General features: G+C 47.1%; 1 protein-coding gene across 4 annotated transcripts in view; it reads left to right on the forward strand.

Moving 5' to 3' along the window:
- Window positions 1-21,466, forward strand: part of LOC134999232 (cyclic nucleotide-binding domain-containing protein 2-like) — a 713,550-nt gene that overhangs the window by 400,295 nt on the left and 291,789 nt on the right. For all 4 annotated transcript variants that reach the window (XM_063951415.1, XM_063951414.1, XM_063951412.1 and 1 more), the window contains 2 exons: window positions 2,275-2,342; window positions 16,565-16,676. In XM_063951415.1, the coding sequence (XP_063807485.1) occupies window positions 2,275-2,342; window positions 16,565-16,676 (180 nt within the window). The remainder of the gene's footprint in view (window positions 1-2,274; window positions 2,343-16,564; window positions 16,677-21,466) is intronic.

The raw sequence follows: 21,466 nt of genomic DNA on the forward strand, positions 1-21,466 counted from the left end.
GGGGCACTGTAATGTGGCATAATTTGAACTTGAGGGCACTGTATGTCATAATATGAATTGGGGGTACATTTGTGGCCTAGTGTGTACTGGCATCCCTGCATTGTGGCATCATGTATTGTAAACTAGAGACCTATGATGGTTCATAAAATAAACCAGGGCATTACTATGGGGCATAATATTAAATAGGGCTCTACTATGGTTCAGAAAATGAGATAGGTCACCACTATATGGCATAAGATTACTGCAGAGAAGTGTCTCTCAAGAAGCATTGGGGCAGGGGCCCCTTCTATACAGTATGTTGCTATGGGGCCCACAAAGTTCTGTTACGCCCCTGGGTATGTACTCTGGGCACCACTTAAACGACGACATGACTGTGTTGTACTTGGGATGTGAGATCGGAGAACATAAATAATATAATAACTGCATTTTTGTAGTAGGCCAATATAAATAATAATAGCTTATCTGAGTGAGAAATGGCAAAGGAACTAAATAAGTTCAATAAGTTCTTTGAAATGTAAAACATAAGAATCAGTAAATTCTCCAAAAGAGAGAAATGATGCAAAATGATACTAAATGACAGAGAATCCACAGTCTTAAGAAAAATAAACTTTATTACATCTGCTGGGACGGAGAGAACGCAAAGCACGAAAGCCAAGTTAAATAGGAACTAGAAAATGGGTTTGTTCAGTGTGTGTTATTATCTGGAGGGGAATGCTCTATGGCGTTTTAGAGATTTGCTAAAGTGTAATTTGGCAGTCAGGAGGCTGAGGAGAGGAAAGCCCTTTTAGTGTTGGCATTGAAAGCTATGGCAAGATATATTTGCCATGGATTTTGCACGTAGACGTGTCAATGTAGTAAAGTTTTACGAATGAAAAACAAAAAATGACCTTAACGGGGAAATAGGGTAATAAAGGAGCCAATCATCCACTTAGTAGCACCCAGGCTTTGTGTTAAGAAGTAAATGAAAAATTAAATAGCTCTCCCTTTTGCAGACTGTTTATTATTTTGTTCCAGATTAGAATACCAGGGATTAAGTTAGGTTTGACTAATTTTGAAACCACGAGGACTGGCGACCATATAATTTCCTGGCTGTCAGAGCCAGTGGCCCCGGGAGGAAGGGTTGTCCAATGCCCTCTTGCCCTTCCCCTCCCCCCACCATTGTCTGACTCCGCACCACCCCCAGCCCTTGGTCTTCTTACAATGCTTCCTTCTTGCTATAATAACGTTTTGGCTCCAGGGAGGGCATGTAGTGGGTAAACAGCTTCACCCCTTCTCAGCACCCTCACTGGCACCCCACCACACCCAGTGGCGCACCCAGGGGGGGTTTCCGAGCACCCAGAAACCCCCCTCCACTAAAAAAAAATTATATATATATATATATATATTTTTTTTTTTAGCTGCATGAGTATTATTAATGGCTGTCTAGCGTCCTCTGCAGCCTGCTGTCTTCCTGGTGGCACTTGTAAGTGCAATAAAAGTATACTTTATTTTAATTATAGTACATATATATCCACGTGCATACATATATACACGACATGTATATACATACATACATACATACATATAAACACACACACACACATATGATATATATATATATATATACATGTGTATATATATGTGTACTGTATGTGTGTGTACATATATATATATATATATATATGTATGCATGTTTAATATGCTATGTATATGTGTATATGTATGTGTGTGTATGTATATATATATGTAGATATATGTGTATATATATATATATATATATATATATATATATATACACACACAGACACACTAGTTTTACGGACCCAGCATATACTGGGTCAACTCAGTCCCCACCCCCGTGATTGGCTCCACCCAGTTCTGGAAAAAAAAACCATGCAAATCCTGCGTTTGCCACTGACACCCCTGGCAGTCTTCTATGGCAAATGCTTCCATTGCCCCCAGGAGTTCCGCCACTGGTCAGATCTTCCAGTAACTGTGGCTGCTTTCTTTTAATAGTGAAGATTGGAGAAAGAGGGTAGGTCTATAAATAAGCAAGGTCGTCAAGTAGTGGACAATGCTTTTAGGTTAAAAATTGTATTAAAAAATATTATTAATGGCAAAACAGGCCAGATTAAAGAAGAACAGACTGTAAATATGGAAGCTTAGGTTGACATTCTAAGGTGCATCTACTATAAATATCGGACAGGTAAACCATCTGTAAAATGTCTTTGATTTAGTATTAAGTGCGTACGTACAGTAGTAATCTCTGCTGTCTTTTTTCATTTTCCTCAACAGTATATCAATAAGTTCCGTACAGCTGTTCTCGTCGTGCAAGTTATTCGCAACCTCATCAAAATTTATAGGTACGTTTTTTATAATCTATTAAGATTTAAAGGCTGCATTAGTAATAATTATTACAGCCAATTACATTGTCATGCAAAATTATTGCAATCTAACATAGCATATTTTAAGACTAATGATAAAAACATGTCTGTACATATTAAACATTTACTCAATAGTTCTGTCTTGGTGGTCTTACAATGAGCCCGAATTTCCCTTACTGCTTTGATTTTCCAAATTGTCAGATTTCTTTTCTTTTCTTATTTTCTTCTGCTAAAGTCAAGGGTTTTTTTTTTTTTTATATTAAACTAACATATCAATCTTGAATGTACAGAGTTTGTCAATGGCTCATTTGTTTCAATTAGATTTTTACATGAAGGGAACACGCTGAAAACCCAATTGAAGCAAATGAGCTAGTAATATAAATGTGAATGCTCTGTACCATTTGCATTCTCTACCCAAATGTATGTGATATAAATCAGTCGCAGGTGAGCCACATATTCCCAATTGCCCTATGGTCCTGTGATCAGAACCTTAGTTATTATTCGCTAGTGGGTTGGGAGGCGTTGGAGCGTTGACGCTGTGGAGGCAGGTGTCTCCATAGAGTCCTTAATAAAAAATAGGATTTATAAAAAAAAACAACCTGGTGCACCGAGAGGGTCTGTTTGGCATGATGGAAGCCACACTGTATAAAAACACAGCTGTATATGTAGGGGAAAATTTACCAAGGTGGGAGTCTCATAGAATGGGTGATATTGTTGGCAGCAACCAATCAGATTCTACGTAACATTTATCTAGCTGCTTCTAGAAGATAATAGATAGAATCTGATTGGTTACTATGAGCAACATCACCAGTTCTAAAAAAAAAAACTCCCACCTTAGTAAATCTACCCCATAGAGTCTCTGAGGTGCTCTTGCATTGTGCACCAGCATAACACTGTACCCCAAAGCAATTACTGGTCATTTATGAATGCTTAGTCTGGTCCCTTAGGCATACCTCCCAACATTTCTAAACTGTTGAGCAGGACAACTGCGCGGCGAAGCTGCGCCGCGCCCGGAAAGGTGACTTTGTGGGAGTGCTGCGCTCACAAACCACGTCCCCCATTTTTGTCACTTAGGGGGCATGCCCAGTGCTCTGTGAGCTGCTGGCATGCCCTCTCTCCCTCTGTCTCTCGTCAATAGACGCTGTGCGTATGTGCACAGTGTCTATCCACTGCTGAGCAGAGCGGTGAGTGACAGGAGCCTCCCAACTAAACCCCCCCCCCCCCGCAGGACACTGCAGTCTGCGGGTGGGACAGCGGTATAGTCCCAAAAAACTGGGACTGCCCTGCGAAAATCGGGACAGTTGGGAGGTATTGCCTTAGGCCATAATGGAATAGCGACCTTTACTCTCAGCGATTAGAAACTTCTGCCTTCATCTTCAACTAGGGAGGCCAATCCTGGGCCATTTTTTCAATCCCGGGGATCAGGATTGAAAAATGGTCAATCTTGGGATTCCCGGGATTGGCTTTCAACTGTGTCCGGCCATCCCCCATGCCCCCCCCCCCTCCCCTCCCCACCTGCCCCGCAGACATAAAAAAATGTACAAACCTGCACAGCCGGGTAGCGGGTGAAAAGGAAGCGGCGGGTGAGTGCAGGGGAGCCGCCGGGTGAGTGCAGGGGGAGTCGGGAGGAGGCGGCGGGTGAGTGCAGGGGGAGCCGGGAGGAGGCGGCGGGTGAATACCGCCGTACCTTCTTGCTCTGCGGCTGCTGACAGCGCAACGTGACCTCACATTCACAGGCCATGCTGCGCAGGGGGAGCCGGGAGGAAGGAGCCGGACAGCGTCTGAGCGTCTTGAGGACGCTCAACGCTGATCCCTGAATCCCGGACGTTTTTGGCCCTAAATCCTGGGATCCCGCCGATCCCGAACCCGGGATTGACCTCCCTATCTTCAACATATGAAAGATATTTTTTAGATTTCCTAGGTTTATCTCCTCTTTAACGGCAGAAAGGTTAATAATAGGTTAAAGGCTGCCTTGAAACTAGAAGCCAGAAGGCTGGTAATATTTCCAGCAAGCCCTAGTGTTTGCTTGGAGCGGGGAATTAATTTCTTACACATTCTTCCACATAATAAATTCTAGGTAATGAAAACACATTGGATTTATAGCAAGGGGTTGCTGACGATTTTGTACTGTATATAATATCTGTTAAACCTCTGAAAGTTGGAGTTACAGTGTGCTTCTGAAGTTAAACAAAAATACTACGCTCACAGTAAAGAAAGTATTTGCAAGGTTTATGTAGGGGATTCTGCTCTACACTGCAGACGTGGTATAAAGTGGGGGAAATTGAAGGATTTATATATTCTCTTTGCTGTCTCAGTGGAATATTTTCACACATGTGGATTACGTTAGCGAGTTGCATTACTTGAAATGTCTAAAACATGAAGATAACGTATATTGTAAGACACGACAGAATCAAGCTGATAATTTGTTGTTTGAGGCTGCTAGAATTTACACTCGGATCTGCAAAGCTTCAAAGTCAGTATCACCAATTCGTCTTAACACGTCTATTTTCGACGCGGGCATAACACTGCTGTAAAATGTGTTAAACCTTTCTGAAAGCCCCCAAAAGAGGGGAAACTTCTACAGCACAATATCTTGCTGGAAACTCGGTGCTGCCTGTGTGTGCCGAATTGTTCTATTTTTTATTTTATTTTATTTTCTCTGACGTCCTAGTGGATGCTGGGGACTCCGTAAGGACCATGGGGAATAGCGGCTCCGCAGGAGACTGGGCACAACTAAGAAAGATTTAGGACTACCTGGTGTGCACTGGCTCCTCCCTCTATGCCCCTCCTCCAGACCTCAGTTAGAATTTTGTGCCCGGCCGAGCTGGTTGCACACTAGGGGCTCTCCTGAGCTCTTAGAAAAGAAAGTATATTTAGGTTTTTTATTTTCAGCGAGATCTGCTGGCAACAGACTCACTGCTACGAGGGACTGAGGGGAGAAGAAGCGAACCTACCTGCTTGCAACTAGCTTGGGCTTCTTAGGCTACTGGTCACCATTAGCTCCAGAGGAATCGAACACAGGCCCAGCCTCGGTCGTCCGGTCCCGGAGCCGCGCCGCCGTCCCCCTTGCAGAGCCAGAAGCAAGAAGAACGTCCAGGAAGTCGGAGGCTGAAGACTCCGGTCTTCATTAAGGTAGCGCACAGCACTGCAGCTGTGCGCCATTGCTCCCCATGCACACCACACACTCCGGTCACTGATGGGTGCAGGGCGCTTGGGGGGGGGGGGGGGGCGCCCTGGGCTGCAATAATAGTACCTTAGCTTGGCAAAAAAAACACATAATATAGTCAGTAAGACTATATATGTGTAAAATCCCCTGCCAAAAATATCCTAAAAAAAGCGGGAGAAGTCCGCCGGGAAGGGGGCGTGGCTATCTCCCTCAGCACACTGGCGCCATTTCCTCTCACAGCTCCGCTGGAAGGACGCTCCCAAGGCTCTCCCCTGCAGTTTCCAGGCTCAATAGGGTAAAAAAGAGAGGGGGGGCACTAAATTTAGGCGCAAACTGTGTATTATAGCAGCTATAGGGGAAAAATCACTGTGTGTAGTGTGTATCCCTGCAGTATATAGCGCTCTGGTGTGTGCTGGCATACTCTCTCTCTGTCTCCCCAAAGGACTTTGTGGGGTCCTGTCCTCAGTCAGAGCATTCCCTGTGTGTGTGCGGTGTGTCGGTACAGCTGTGTCGACATGTTTGATGAGGAGGCTTATGTGGAGGTGGAGCAGGTGCCGATAAATGTGATGTCACCCCCTGCGGGGTCGACACCTGAATGGATGGACATGTGGAAGGAATTACGCGACAGTGTCAACTCCTTACATAAAAGGTTTGACGACATAGCAGATGTGGGACAGCCGGCTTCTCAGCCCGTGCCTGCCCAGGCGTCTCAAAAGCCATCAGGGGCTCTAAAACGCCCACTACCTCAGATGGCAGACACAGATGTCGACACGGATACTGACTCCAGTGTCGACGACTATGAGACTAGTGTACATTCCAATAGAGCCACTTGTTATATGATTACGGCAATGAAAAATGTGTTGCACATTTCTGATATTACCCCAGGTACCACAAAAAAGGGTATTATGCTTGGGGAGAAAAAGCTACCAGTGGTTTTTCCCCCATCTGATGAATTAAATGAAGTGTGTGAAGAAGCGTGGGCTTCCCCCGATAAGAAACTGGTAATTTCTAAAAAGTTACTAATGGCGTACCCTTTCCCGCCAGAGGACAGGTCACATTGGGAGACATCCCCTAGGGTGGATAAAGCGCTCACACGTCTGTCAAAAAAGGTGGCACTACCGTCTCCGGACACGGCCGCCCTAAAGGAGCCTGCGGATAGAAAGCAGGAGGCTATCCTGAAGTCTGTATATACACACTCAGGAATTATACTGAGACCGGCTATTGCTTCAGCATGGATGTGCAGTGCTGCAGCTGCGTGGTCAGATTCCCTGTCGGAAAACATTGATACCCTAGACAGGGACATTATATTGCTAACCGTAGAGCATATTAAAGACGCTGTCTTATACATGAGAGATGCACAGAGGGATATTTGCCGGCTGGCATCTAAAATAAACGCAATGTCCATTTCTGCCAGGAGAGGATTGTGGACTCGGCAGTGGACAGGAGATACAGACTCTAAAAGGCACATGGAAGTTTTGCCTTACAAGGGTGAGGAGTTGTTTGGGGATGGTCTCTCGAACCTCGTTTCCACAGCGACAGCTGGGAAGTCAGCATTTTTACCCCATGTTCCCTCACAGCCAAAGAAAGCACCGTATTATCAGGTACAGTCCTTTCGGCCCCAGAAAGGCAAGCGGGTTAGAGGCGCGTCCTTTCTGCCCAGAGGCAGAGGTAGAGGGAAAAAGCTGCAACATACAGCCAGTTCCCAGGAACAAAAGTCCTCCCCCGCTTCTTCTAAGTCCACCGCATGACGCTGGGGCTCCACATGCGGAGCCAGGTACGATGGGGGCCCGTCTCAAGAACTTCAGCGACCAGTGGGCTTGCTCACGGGTGGATCCCTGGATTCTACAAGTAGTATCTCAGGGGTACAAGCTGGAATTCGAGACGTCTCCCCCTCGCCATTTCCTCAAATCTGCCTTGCCGACAGCTCCCCCGGACAGTGAGGCAGTGCTGGAGGCGATTCACAAGCTGTATTCTCAGCAGGTGATAATCAAGGTACCCCTCCTTCAACAAGGACGGGGTTACTTACTATTCCACAATGTTTGTGGTACCGAAACCGGACGGTTCGGTGAGTCCCATTTTAAATTTAAAATCCTTGAACACTTATATAAGAAGGTTCAAGTTCAAGATGGAATCGCTCAGGGCGGTGATTGCAAGCCTGGACGAGGGGGATTACATGGTATCACTGGACATCAAGGATGCTTACCTGCATGTCCCCACTTACCCTCCTCACCAGGAGTACCTCAGATTTGTGGTACAGGACTGTCATTACCAATTCCAGACGTTGCCGTTTGGTCTGTCCACGGCACCGAGGGTATTTACCAAGGTAATGGCCGAAATGATGATACTCCTTCGGAAAAAAGGAGTTTTAATTATCCCGTACTTGGACGATCTCCTTATAAAGGCGAGGTCCAGGGAACAGTTGTTGATCGGAGTAGCACTAGCTCGGGAAGTGCTACAACAGCACGGCTGGATCCTGAATATTCCAAAGTCGCAGCTGGTTCCTACAACGCGTCTACTGTTCCTGGGGATGGTTCTGGACACAGAACAGAAAAAAGTGTTTCTCCCGGAGGAGAAGGCCAAGGAGTTGTCATCTCTAGTCAGAGACCTCCTAAAACCAAAACAGGTGTCGGTGCACCACTGCACGCGAGTCCTGGGAAAGATGGTGGCTTCTTACGAAGCAATTCCATTCGGAAGGTTCCATGCAAGGATCTTTCAGTGGGATCTGTTGGACAAGTGGCCTGGATCGCATCTTCAGATGCATCGGCTGATAACCCTGTCTCCAAGGGCCAGGGTGTCGCTGCTGTGGTGGCTGCAGAGTGCTCATCTTCTAGAGGGCCGCAGATTCGGCATACAGGACTGGATCCTGGTGACCACGGATGCCAGCCTTCGAGGTTGGGGGGCAGTCACACAGGGAAGAAACTTCCAGGGACAATGGTCGAGTCAGGAGACTTCCCTACACATAAATATTCTGGAACTAAGGGCCATTTACAATGCCCTAAGTCAGGCAAGACCCCTGCTTCAACACCGGCCGGTGCTGATCCAGTCAGACAACATCACGGCGGTCGCCCATGTAAACCGACAGGGCGGCACAAGAAGCAGGATGGCGATGGCAGAAGCCACAAGGATTCTCCGATGGGCGGAAAATCATGTGTTAGCACTGTCAGCAGTGTTCATTCCCGGAGTGGACAACTGGGAAGCAGACTTTCTCAGCAGGCACGACCTCCACCCGGGAGAGTGGGGACTTCATCCAGAAGTCTTCCAAATGGTTGTACACCGGTGGGAAAGGCCATAGGTGAACATGATGGCGTCCCGCCTCAACAAAAAGCTAAAAAGATATTGCGCCAGGTCAAGGGACCCTCAGGCGATAGCTGTGGACGCTTTAGTGACACCGTGGGTGTACCAGTCGGTTTATGTGTTCCCTCCTCTTCCTCTCATACCCAAGGTACTGAGGATAATAAGAAGGAGAAGAGTAAGAACTATAATCATTGTTCCGGATTAGCCAAGAAGTGCTTGGTACCCAGAACTTCAAGAAATGATATCAGAGGAACCATGGCCTCTGCCGCTCAGACAGGACCTGCTGCAGCAGGGACCCTGTCTGTTCCAAGACTTACCGCGACTGCGTTTGACGGCATGGCGGTTGAACGCCGGATCCTGAAGGAAAAGGGCATTCCGGAGGAAGTCATCCCTACGCTGATTAAAGCTAGGAAGGAGGTGACCGCAAACCATTATCACCGCATATGGCGAAAATATGTTGCGTGGTGTGAGGCCAGAAGGGCCCCAACGGAGGAATTTCAGCTGGGTCGATTTCTGCACTTCCTACAGTCAGGGGTGACTATGGTTCCATTAAGGTCCAGATTTCGGCTCTGTCGATTTTCTTCCAAAAAGAACTGGCTTCACTGCCTGAAGTTCAGACGTTTGTTAAAGGAGTGCTGCATATTCAGCCCCCTTTTGTGCCTCCAGTGGCACCTTGGGATCTCAACGTGGTGTTGGATTTCCTTAAGTCACATTGGTTTGAGCCACTTAAAACCGTGGAACTAAAATATCTCACGTGGAAAGTGGTCATGCTGTTGGCCTTGGCTTCGGCCAGGCCTGTGTCAGAATTGGCGGCTTTGTCATGTAAAAGCCCTTTTCTGATTTTCCAGATAATTAGGTTCCATTAAGGTCCAGATTTCGGCTCTGTCGATTTTCTTCCAAAAAGAACTGGCTTCACTGCCTGAAGTTCAGACGTTTGTTAAAGGAGTGCTGCATATTCAGCCCCCTTTTGTGCCTCCAGTGGCACCTTGGGATCTCAACGTGGTGTTGGATTTCCTTAAGTCACATTGGTTTGAGCCACTTAAAACCGTGGAACTAAAATATCTCACGTGGAAAGTGGTCATGCTGTTGGCCTTGGCTTCGGCCAGGCCTGTGTCAGAATTGGCGGCTTTGTCATGTAAAAGCCCTTATCTGATTTTCCATATGGATAGGGCGGAATTGAGGACTCGTCCCCAATTTCTTCCTAAGGTGGTATCAGCTTTTCATTTGAACCAACCTATTGTGGTGCCTGCGGCTACTAAGGACTTGGAGGATTCCAAGTTGCTGGACGTAGTCAGGGCCCTGAAAATCTATGTTTCCAGGACGGCTGGAGTCAAGAAAACTGACTCGCTATTTGTCCTGTATGCGCCCAACAAGCTGGGTGCTCCTGCTTCAAAGCAGTCTATTGCTCGCTGGATCTGTAGTACGATTCAACTTGCACATTCTGCGGCTGGACTGCCGCATCCTAAATCTGTAAAAGCCCATTCCACGAGGAAAGTGGGCTCTTCTTGGGCGGCTGCCCGAGGGGTCTCGGCTTTACAACTTTGCCGAGCTGCTACTTGGTCGGGTTCAAACACATTTGCTAAATTCTACAAGTTTGATACCCTGGCTGAGGTGGACCTTGAGTTTGCTCATTCGGTGCTGCAGAGTCATCCGCACTCTCCCGCCCGTTTGGGAGCTTTGGTATAATCCCCGTGGTCCTTACGGAGTCCCCAGCATCCACTAGGACGTCGGAGAAAATAAGAATTTACTCACCGGTAATTCTATTTATCGTAGTCCGTAGTGGATGCTGGGCGCCCATCCCAAGTGCGGATTGTCTGCAATACTTGTATATAGTTATTGCCTAACTAAAGGGTTATTGTTTGGAGCCATCTGTTTGAGAGGCTCAGTTGTTATTCATACTGTTCACTGGGTATAGTATCACGAGTTGTACGGTGTGATTGGTGTGGCTGGTATGAGTCTTACCCGGGATTCCAAATCCTTTCCTTATTGTGTCAGCTCTTCCGGGCACAGTTTCCTAACTGAGGTCTGGAGGAGGGGCATAGAGGGAGGAGCCAGTGCACACCAGGTAGTCCATAATCTTTCTTAGTTGTGCCCAGTCTCCTGCGGAGCTGCTATTCCCCATGGTCCTTACGGAGTCCCCAGCATCCACTACGGACTACGAGAAATAGAATTACCGGTGAGTAAATTCTTATTTTTTACCATCCTGTATAAATCAATGATTTAGTAAAAACAAAGGATTGTTTCTGAGTGGGGAGTAAAACAAGAAAGAGGAAGTAACTGCACCTGGACAAACCACAGGGTGCAAATATATGCTGTTTTAAAGGCATGCAGGGTAACTACTGGCTGCTTTTGTATGTAGCCCACAAATGTTGGACAGATTTATTTTTATACTGCAGTTTATACCACTTTCAGACCAAAATCCCAGGTCCAGTCAGGTATGATCAACAGAGCCGGCCCTAACCAATATGATGATCTAGGCAAGATTTTGGCTGGTGCCCCCTAGCACCGCCACTAGTTCTGCAAGAGATGCCTGGCATGAGTCATCTGGCAGCTCTGCTAACGTCTGGTGCCTTTTGTTTCTGAAAATGCATCTTATTTGCATTACTATGTGACTAGGATGCACAAGCAGCTTCTGATGATTAAAATGATATGCAGCATGCCTATATTCTGTGTGCAACTGCGACTGTATCCGCATACGAAATGCTACATTACAGTGATTTCCAGGAATACACTGCAATGTAGTATTTCGTATGCAGATACAGCCGCAGTCACACACAGAATATAGGCATGCCGCATATCATTTTCATCAGCAGAAGCTGCTGGTGCCCCTAACCATACCAAATGCCCTAAGCATTTGCCTAGTTTGCCTATGCCTAAGGCCGGCTCTGATGATCAACACAGTTTCAAACTGTGATGATAACTGTTTCAGACCCTTTACACCAAGTCAAGGACCCGGAATTTAGGTCTGATATTTTAAGGCCAATGTGGCAATTGAGTCGGTGTGAATTATTATTACTATTATTGGGGGTAATTCCAAGTTGATCGCAGCAGGAAATTTTTTAGCAGTTGGGAAAAACCATGTGCACTGCAGGGGAGGCAGATATAACATGTGCAGAAAGAGTTAGATTTGGGTGGGTTATTTTATTTTTGTGCTGGGTAAATACTGGCTGCTTTATTTTTACACTGCAAATTAGATTGCAGATTGAACACACCACACCCAAATCTAACTCTCTCTGCACATGTTATATCTGCCTCCCCTGCAGTGCACATGGGCCCTCATTCCGAGTTGTTCGCTCGCAAGCCGCTTTTCGCAGCAGTGCACACGCTAAGCCGCCGCCCTCTGTGATTGAATCTTAGCTTAGCAGAATTGCGAACGAAAGATTAGCAGAATTGCGAAAAGATTTTTCTGTGCAGTTTCTGAGTAGCTCGAGACTTACTCTTCCAGTGCGATCAGTTCAGTGCTTGTCGTTCCTGGTTTGACGTCACAAACACACCCAGCGTTCGCCCAGACACTCCCCCGTTTCTTCGGCCACTCCCGCGTTTTTCCCAGAAACGGCAGCGTTTTTTTCACACACTCCCATAAAACGGCCAGTTTCCGCCCAGAAACACCCACTTCCTGTCAATCACACTCCGATCACCAGAACGAAGAAAATAACCTCCTAATGCCGTGAGTAAAATACCAAACTTCTTAGCAAATTTACTTGGCGCAGCCGCAGTGCGAATATTGCGCATGCGCAGTTAGCGGAAAATCGCTGCGATGCGAAAAAAATTAACGAGCGACCAACTCGGAATGAGGGCCATGGTTTTGCCCAACTGCTAAAAAACTGTGATCAACTTGGAATTAACCCCATTTTCCTTTATTTATATGGTGCCACAAGGGTTCCGCAGCACCTGATTACAGAGTACATATGCACATAATCAAAACAGGAAAACAATGACTTACAGTTGAAGACAATATAGGACAAGTACAGGGTAACTAAGCATAACTACACTAGTAAACGGCATAGAGATAAGTTCCATGGTGGCCAAAAAACTGTGGGATTTGGGCAGTTGAGGATTATTAAAGTAAGAAAAGGATAAGCACATGAGGGAAGAGGGCCCTACTCGTGAGAGGTTACATCATACTTACCGACATTCTGGCTGCTCTCTGCGGGAGAGAGCAGCCAGGTCGGCTCAGCAGGCGAGTGCTGTGGTGTAAAGAGGGGGTGGACCGTAGGTGGGATGGGGGCGGAGCAAGGGCAGAACGGGGGCGGGGTAATGTGGTGCCTCCTTTAAGCCATGCCCCGCTCTGTAATGCCGCGAGCACCGGCATTAAACTGCAGGGGGCGTGGCTATGATGACGCGATTCACCAAGAATCGCGTCATGGACTGCCCGGACCACCCACTTTACACACTAAGTGGGCGGATGGGCAGGGGGACCCCTTAAATCGGGAAACTTGCCTGCTCTTCCGGGGGGGCCGGGAGGGTCACCCTATTTTCGGGAGCCTCCCGGCCATTCCGGGAAAGTAGGCAAGTATGGGTTACGTTCTATAGGGGAGGGGCAGACAGACAGACAGGGGATAGTGTTAAACAGGCATTAAGGAAATCCAGGTAGAGTAACCCGGGTCCCTTCTTTTACACCGCAGCCTACCGGGATCAGGGTCGAGAACTGAGGACAAATAACCTGGGTTGACCCTTTCACACCGACAAACAACCTGGGTTGCTCTGGCAACATCCCAGGTTCAAGGTGTGGTGTGAAGAAGGTATAAGATTTGAGTTTGGACACGCCCTTCCCAAATCTAAAGATGCCCACATACTATACAATAAATGGCCAGATTTGTCAATAATCTGGTGATGGGCCTGTTGTAATGCATAGTGAACATTCATGAGTGTTTCGAAAAAAAGGGTAAAAACCCCCCAAACATCCAGAAACGCTCTGCTTCAGTTATCCGGTCAGTCTTGACAAAAGATAGCCGCTAAAAGGTTCCGAGATTGTACAGTGTGTGTGCATTCTCCATCATCTGCCCAAATTTCCTATGGTTTATCCTGGTTTCGGTGTGGAATGGCAGAAAATCAGTGACTTTAACAAGACCTTCCACTGACAGAAAAAGTGTGGTGATTGTCGGTACGATCAAAAAAGTGCACACTGTGTAGCTAGCTTAAATCTCTGTACATTTAAAATCTGCCCAACCTGTAGTGCACCATGGTTTTGCCAAACGTGCAAAGTTTCTTGCTCATTTTTGCTTTACTTTTAATTCAGGCACTAATGGCGATGTTTATGTACAGTAGTTAAGCGATTTTTTTGCAACTGCACATGTGTAAAAAATTCCTAAAAAGACCCTCAGCGCATGTGTCCCGTGCTGGGTTCGCACAAATAATAATAATAATAATAATAATAATTTTATTTATATAGCATTCTTTCTCCAGTAGGACTCAAGGCGTTTAACAGATATTGGGGGTCATTCCGAGTTGTTCGCTAGCTGCTTTCAATCGCAGCGTGGCGATTAGGTGGAAAAGCGGCATTTCTGCGCATGTGTATGAGGCACAGTGCACACGCGCAACGCACTTTCACACAAAACTGTGCAGTTTCACACAAGGTCGAGCGACGCTTTTCAATCGCAGTGCTGGCCGCAGAGTGATTGACAGGAAGTGGGTGTTTCTGGGTGGTAACTGGCCGTTTTCAGGGAGTGTATGTTAAAACGCAGGTGTGCCCGATAAAAACGCATGAGTGGCTGGGGAAACGGGGGAGTGTTTGGCCGAACACAGGGCGTGTTTGTGACGTCAAACCAGGAACGAAACATTCTGAAGTGATCGCTAGGTAGGAGTAGGTCTGGAGCTGCTCAGAAACGGCACAATCTTTTTTTGTAGCAATTCTGCAAACCTTTCGGTCGCACTTCTGCTAAGCTAAGATACACTCCCAGAGGGCGGCGGCTTAGCGTTTGCACTGCTGCTAAAAGCAACTAGCGAGCGATCAACTCGGAATGAGGGCCATTGTGTGCATAATACAATACAGAAAATATGGATATAATAAAGAGGTTTAGCTTTGCATGAAATACAGAGACCATGGAAATAATACAAAGGGTGGGGCAGCCATTTTGTTTCAGCAGTTGCAGGGCTTATTCATCCTACCCACAAAGGTTCCAGATGAGGCAGCCATTTTAGGCGCACTACATAGGATTACAAGTGCTGGAATTGGAACTGATGACACATAATGGGAAAGATAAAAAGGTTGCAGTTGCTATCTACAGGGGCGTGTTATAGGGGTGTGACGGGTGTGTCACTAAAAGCGACTGTGTTCACAGACCTACAGCCACAGACATAGGAGGCCAGAGACAGGTAGAGCAACTGTGCCTTCCACGGAGCTGTGCAAGTTTAGATGGTGTCAACATTGTTGCGCCGATGATAGCGTCTATTACAGCGTCCAGAGACACTGAACATGGGCGTTCCAGTGCTGGTCCTGATACTAAGGGGGACATGTACTAAGCAGTGATAAAAGTGGAGAAGAAGTGAGCCAGTGGAGAAATTTCCCATGGCAACCAATCAGCTGCTCTATACAATTGTATAGTATGCAAATTAGAAATGTTAAGTCAATGCTGATTGGATTCCATGGGCAACTTCTCCACTGGCTCACTTCTCCACTTTTATCACTGCTTAGTACATGTCCCCTTAAGGCTGATGCTAGAAGCGACAGACGCAAGAGTGGACGTCTCTGAATCAGGCCATAGATGCACATTTTATTGCAGTTACACTGCACTTACCGGCTGTCCATGCACCATACAGCGCTGAGGCGCTCCGAGAGATGTAGCGTGCAATGCTTGTCTGACCCGAATGTCACCATCATTAATTAGTACAGCAATTAGTGTAGCCAAGTTCCCACCAGCATAATGTGTAACCTTTAGGCAAATACCACTGAGACACTGGCCCTCATTCCGAGTCGTTCGCTCGGTAATTTTCATCGCATCGCAGTGAAATTCCGCTTAGTACGCATGCGCAATATTCGCACTGCGACTGCGCCAAGTAATTTTACAATAAAGATAGTATTTTTACTCACGGCTTTTTCTTCGCTCCGGCGAACGTAGTGTGATTGACAGGAAATGGGTGTTACTGGGCGGAAACACGGCGTTTACGGGGCGTGTGGATAAAAACGCTACCGTTTCCGGAAAAAACGCAGGAGTGGCCGGAGAAACGGGGGAGTGTCTGGCCGAACGCTGGGTGTGTTTATGACGTCAAACCAGGAACGATAAGCACTGAACTGATCGCAGATGCCGAGTAAGTCTGAAGCTACTCTGAAACTGCTAAGTAGTTTGTAATCGCAATATTGCGAATACATCGTTCACAATTTTAAGAAGCTAAGATACACTCCCAGTAGGCGTAGGCTTAGCGTGAGCAACTCTGCTAAATTCGCCTTGCGAGCGAACAACTCGGAATGAGGGCCACAATCTCTCTTCCAGAAACAGACGGTCAGCCTGACCTGGATGTAACGGAGTTTGCCCTGTTACTAACACATCTCATATACAGCAGTAAAGTACATCAGACTATTTCTTAGTCTGCTGCGGACATGGGTTTATTTATTCATGGGAAGAGATAGGAATGACTGATTCCATTCAGCCTCCATTTCTAGGACACTCTGCATTCTTTAAAGATTGAAAAATAAATGATTTGTATTGATGCATGGAACACACTGCCTTCTCACTCACTGCCTCCCTAACTACAGTATAATATGTAACCATGACGGATTGTGCTTCTTCTCTATTCTGCAAAGAGACTACGCAGCCTCAAGAACTGAGCCCATTTCCTTCAGCGAGTACCTCGGATTTGAGACGGAGACGGAAAACCTTCTGTTTGACCGCTCCCTCTTCAAGGCTAAAATGGAGGTATAGTATAAATCATGTTACTCAAATAATAGCAAATTCATACCATTTGGTGACATTCTGCATCTCCACATTCATATCGACTTGGCCGTAATGCTGACATGCAAAACTGATGAAATGTCGACATTTTTAGAATGTCAACAAAACGTTCCTGGTGGTCTAGCGGTAACCTGATCAGCTGGTCCAACGGCTCCAGCAGTTTCTTCCTGGATCTGGCAGTCAGCTGACAGTGACTTCCAGCTGTTACTGTTGCGGTTCTGGCGGTATCACTAACACCTAACCATAACCCTTCTCAATGTGAACGTGTCAGCATTCTGCAGATGTGGACATGCACCATGTTGACATTTTAAAAATGTCGACATACAGATGGAGCCAGCGTTATTTCACCTGGCCGAGACGCAGGCGCGCACTCCCAGCGTGACTAGGCCATCCGTCCGCCTAGTCACGCCTGGAGTGCAGGACCCGCTTCCCATTCAGTGAATGGGGAGCGTTTCCGTCCGGGCGCACGGGCCTGTCCAGAAGGAGACGCTCACAGTGACTAGGGGGTCTATTCATGAAGCAATGAAAAAAGTGGATAAGTGAGCCTGTGGAAAAGTTGCCCATGGCAACCAATCAGCTGCTCCATACAATTGTATAGTGTGTAAATTATAAATGTTACTTCGATGCTAATTGGTTGCCATAGGCAACTTCTCCAGTGGCTCACTTCTCCACCCTTTTCACTGCTTCATGAATAGACCCCTAGGTGCGCCCAGACAGGCGCGCCTAGTCACATAAAGAGCCAAGATAAAGAAGGTTCCATCTGTAACTGTCAGTTTCTCTATCGTCCTAGTGGATGCTGGGGTTCCTGAAAGGACCATGGGGAATAGCGGCTCCGCAGGAGACAGGGCACAAAAAGTAAAGCTTTAGGATCAGGTGGTGTGCACTGGCTCCTCCCCCTATGACCCTCCTCCAAGCCTCAGTTAGATTTTTGTGCCCGGCCGAGAAGGGTGCAATCTAGGTGGCTCTCCTAAAGAGCTGCTTAGAAAAGTTTAGCTTAGGTTTTTTATTTTACAGTGAGTCCTGCTGGCAACAGGATCACTGCAACGAGGGACTTAGGGGAGAAGAAGTGAACTCACCTGCGTGCAGGATGGATTGGCTTCTTTGGCTACTGGACATTAGCTCCAGAGGGACGATCACAGGTACAGCCTGGATGGTCACCGGAGCCTCGCCGCCGGCCCCCTTGCAGATGCTGAAACGAGAAGAGGTCCAGAATCGGCGGCAGAAGACTCCTCAGTCTTCTTAAGGTAGCGCACAGCACTGCAGCTGTGCGCCATTTCCTCTCAGCACACTTCACACGGCAGTCACTGAGGGTGCAGGGCGCTGGGAGGGGGGCGCCCTGGGAGGCAAATGAAAACCTTTTTTGGCTAAAAATACCTCACATATAGCCTCCGGGGGCTATATGGAGATATTTAACCCCTGCCAGAATCCATTAAAGAGCGGGAGACGAGCCCGCCGAAAAAGGGGCGGGGCCTATCTCCTCAGCACACAGCGCCATTTTCCCTCACAGAAAGGCTGGAGGGAAGGCTCCCAGGCTCTCCCCTGCACTGCACTACAGAAACAGGGTTAAAACAGAGAGGGGGGGCACTAATTTGGCGTTAGAAATATATAAAAGATGCTATAAGGGAAAACACTTATATAAGGTTGTCCCTATATAATTATAGCGTTTTTGGTGTGTGCTGGCAAACTCTCCCTCTGTCTCTCCAAAGGGCTAGTGGGTCCTGTCCTCTATCAGAGCATTCCCTGTGTGTGTGCTGTGTGTCGGTACGTGTGTGTCGACATGTATGAGGACGATGTTGGTGAGGAGGCGGAGCAATTGCCTGTAATGGTGATGTCACTCTCTAGGGAGTCGACACCGGAATGGATGGCTTATTTAGGGAATTACGTGATAATGTCAACACGCTGCAAGGTCGGTTGACGACATGAGACGGCCGACAAACAATTAGTACCGGTCCAGACGTCTCAGAAACACCGTCAGGGGTTTTAAAACGCCCGTTTACTTTAGTCGGTCGACACAGACACAGACACGGACACTGAATCCAGTGTCGACGGTGAATAAACAAACGTATTCCTTATTAGGGCCACACGTTAAGGGCAATGAAGGAGGTGTTACATATTTCTGATACTACAAGTACCACAAAAGAGGGTATTATGTGGGATGTGAAAAAACTACCGTAGTTTTTCCTGAATCAGATAAATTAAATGAAGTGTGTGATGATGCGTGGGTTCCCCCCGATAGAAAATTATGGGCGGTATACCCTTTCCCGCCAGAAGTTAGGGCGCGTTGGGAAACACCCCTTAGGGTGGATAAGGCGCTCACACGCTTATCAAAACAAGTGGCGGTACCGTCTATAGATAGGGCCGTCCTCAAGGAGCCAGCTGACAGGAGGCTGGAAAATATCATAAAAAGTATATACACACATACTGGTGTTATACTGCGACCAGCGATCGCCTCAGCCTGGATGTGCAGAGCTGGGGTGGCTTGGTCGGATTCCCTGACTAAAAATATTGATACCCTTGACAGGGACAGTATTTTATTGACTATAGAGCATTTAAAGGATGCATTTTCTATATATGCGAGATGCACAGAGGGATATTTGCACTCTGGCATCAAGAGTAAGTGCGATGTCCATATCTGCCAGAAGATGTTTATGGACACGACAGTGGTCAGGTGATGCAGATTCCAAACGGCACAAAGGTGTATTGCCGTATAAAGGAAGAGGAGTTATTTGGGGTCGGTCCATCGGACCTGGTGGCCACGGCAACTGCTGAAAAATCCACCGTTTTTACCCTAAGTCACATCTCTGCAGAAAAAGACACCGTCTTTTCAGCCTCAGTCCTTTCGTCCCTATAAGAGTCATATCTGCCCAGGGATAGAGGAAAGGGAAGAAGACTGCAGCAGGCAGCCCATTCCCAGGAACAGAAGCGTTCCACCGCTTCTGCCAAGCTCTCAGCATGACGCTGGGACCGTACAGGACCCCTGGATCCTACATGTAGTATCCCAGGGGTACAGATTGGAATGTCGAGACGTTTCCCCTTCGCAAGCTCCTGAAGTCTGCTTTACCAAGGTCTCCCTCCGACAAGGAGGCAGTATGGGAAACAATTCACAAGCTGTATTCCCAGCAGGTGATAATTAAATTACCCCTCCTACAACAAGAAAAGGGGTATTATTCCACACTATATTGTGGTACTGAAGCCAGAAGGCTAGGTGAGACCTATTCTTTATCTAAAAAAATTTGAACACTTACAAAGGTTCAAATCAAGATGGAGTCACTCAGAGCAGTGATAACGAACCAGGAAGAAGGGGACTATATAGTGTCCCGGGACATCAGGGATGCTTACCTCCATGTCCCAAATTTGCCCTTCTCACTAAGGGTACCTCAGGTTCGTGGTATAGAACTGTCACTGTCAGTTTCAGACGCTGCCGTTTGGATTGTCCACGGCACCCCGGGTCTTTACCAAGGTAATGGCCGAAATGATGATTCTTCTTCGAAGAAAAGGCGTCTTAATTACCCCTTACTTGGACGATCTCCTGATAAGGGCAAAGTCCAGGGAACAGTTGGAGGTCGGAGTAGCACTATCTCGGATACTGCTACAACAGCACGGATGGATTCTAAATATTCCAAAATCGCAGCTGATCCTGACGACACGTCTGCTGTGCCTAGGGATGATTCTGGACACAGTCCAGAAAAAGGTGTTTCTCCCGGAAGAGAAAGCCAGGGAGTTATCCGAGCTAGTCAAGAACCTCCTAAAACCAGGAAAAGTGTCAGTGCATCATTGCACAAGGGTCCTGGTAAAAATGGTGGCTTCCTACGAAGCAATTCCATTCGGCAGATTTCACGCAAGAACTTTTCAGTGGGATCTGCTGGACAAATGGTCCGGATCGCATCTTCAGATGCATCAGCGGATAACCCTATATCCAAGGACAAGGGTGTCTCTCCTGTGGTGGTTACAGAGTGCTCATCTTCTAGAGGGCATCTCACATGAAAAGTGACCATGCTCTTGGCCCTGGCCTGGACCAGGCGAGTGTCAAATTGGTGGTTTTTTTCTCAAAAAAGCCCATATCTGGTTGTCCATTTGGACAGGGCAGAGCTGCGGACTCGTCCCCAGTTCTCTCCCTAAGGTGGTGTCAGTGTTTCACCTGAACCAGCTTATTTTGGTGCCTTGCGCCTACTAGGGACTTGGAGGACTCCAGGTTGCTAGATGTTGTCAGGGCCCTGTAAATATAGGTTCCAGGACGGCTGGAGTCAGGAAAACTGACTTGCTGTTATCCTGTATGCACCCAACAAACTGGGTGCTCTTGCTTCTAAGCAGACTATTGCTAGTTGGATGTGTAATACAATTCAGCTTGCACATTCTGTGGCAGGCCTGCCACAGCCAAAATATGTAAATGCCCATTCCACAAGGAAGGTGGGCTTATCTTGGGCGGCTGCCCGAGGGGTCTCGGCTTTACAACTTTGCCGAGCGGCTATTTAGTCAGGGGCAAACACGTTGGTAAAATCCTACAAATTTGATACCCTGGCTAAGGAGGACCTGGAGTTCTCTCATTCGGTGCTGCAGAGTCATCCGCACTCTCCCGCCCGTTTGGGAGCTTTGGTATTATCCCCATGGTCCTTTCAGGAACCCCAGCATCCACTAGGACGATAGAGAAAATAAGAATTTACTTACCGATAATTCTATTTCTCGGAGTCCGTAGTGGATGCTGGGCGCCCATCCCAAGTGCGGATTATCTGCAATACTTGTACATAGTTACAAAA

The sequence above is a fragment of the Pseudophryne corroboree genome, chromosome 2, assembly GCF_028390025.1.
Source record: "Pseudophryne corroboree isolate aPseCor3 chromosome 2, aPseCor3.hap2, whole genome shotgun sequence".
In the NCBI taxonomy this organism is placed as follows: Eukaryota; Metazoa; Chordata; class Amphibia; order Anura; family Myobatrachidae; genus Pseudophryne; species Pseudophryne corroboree.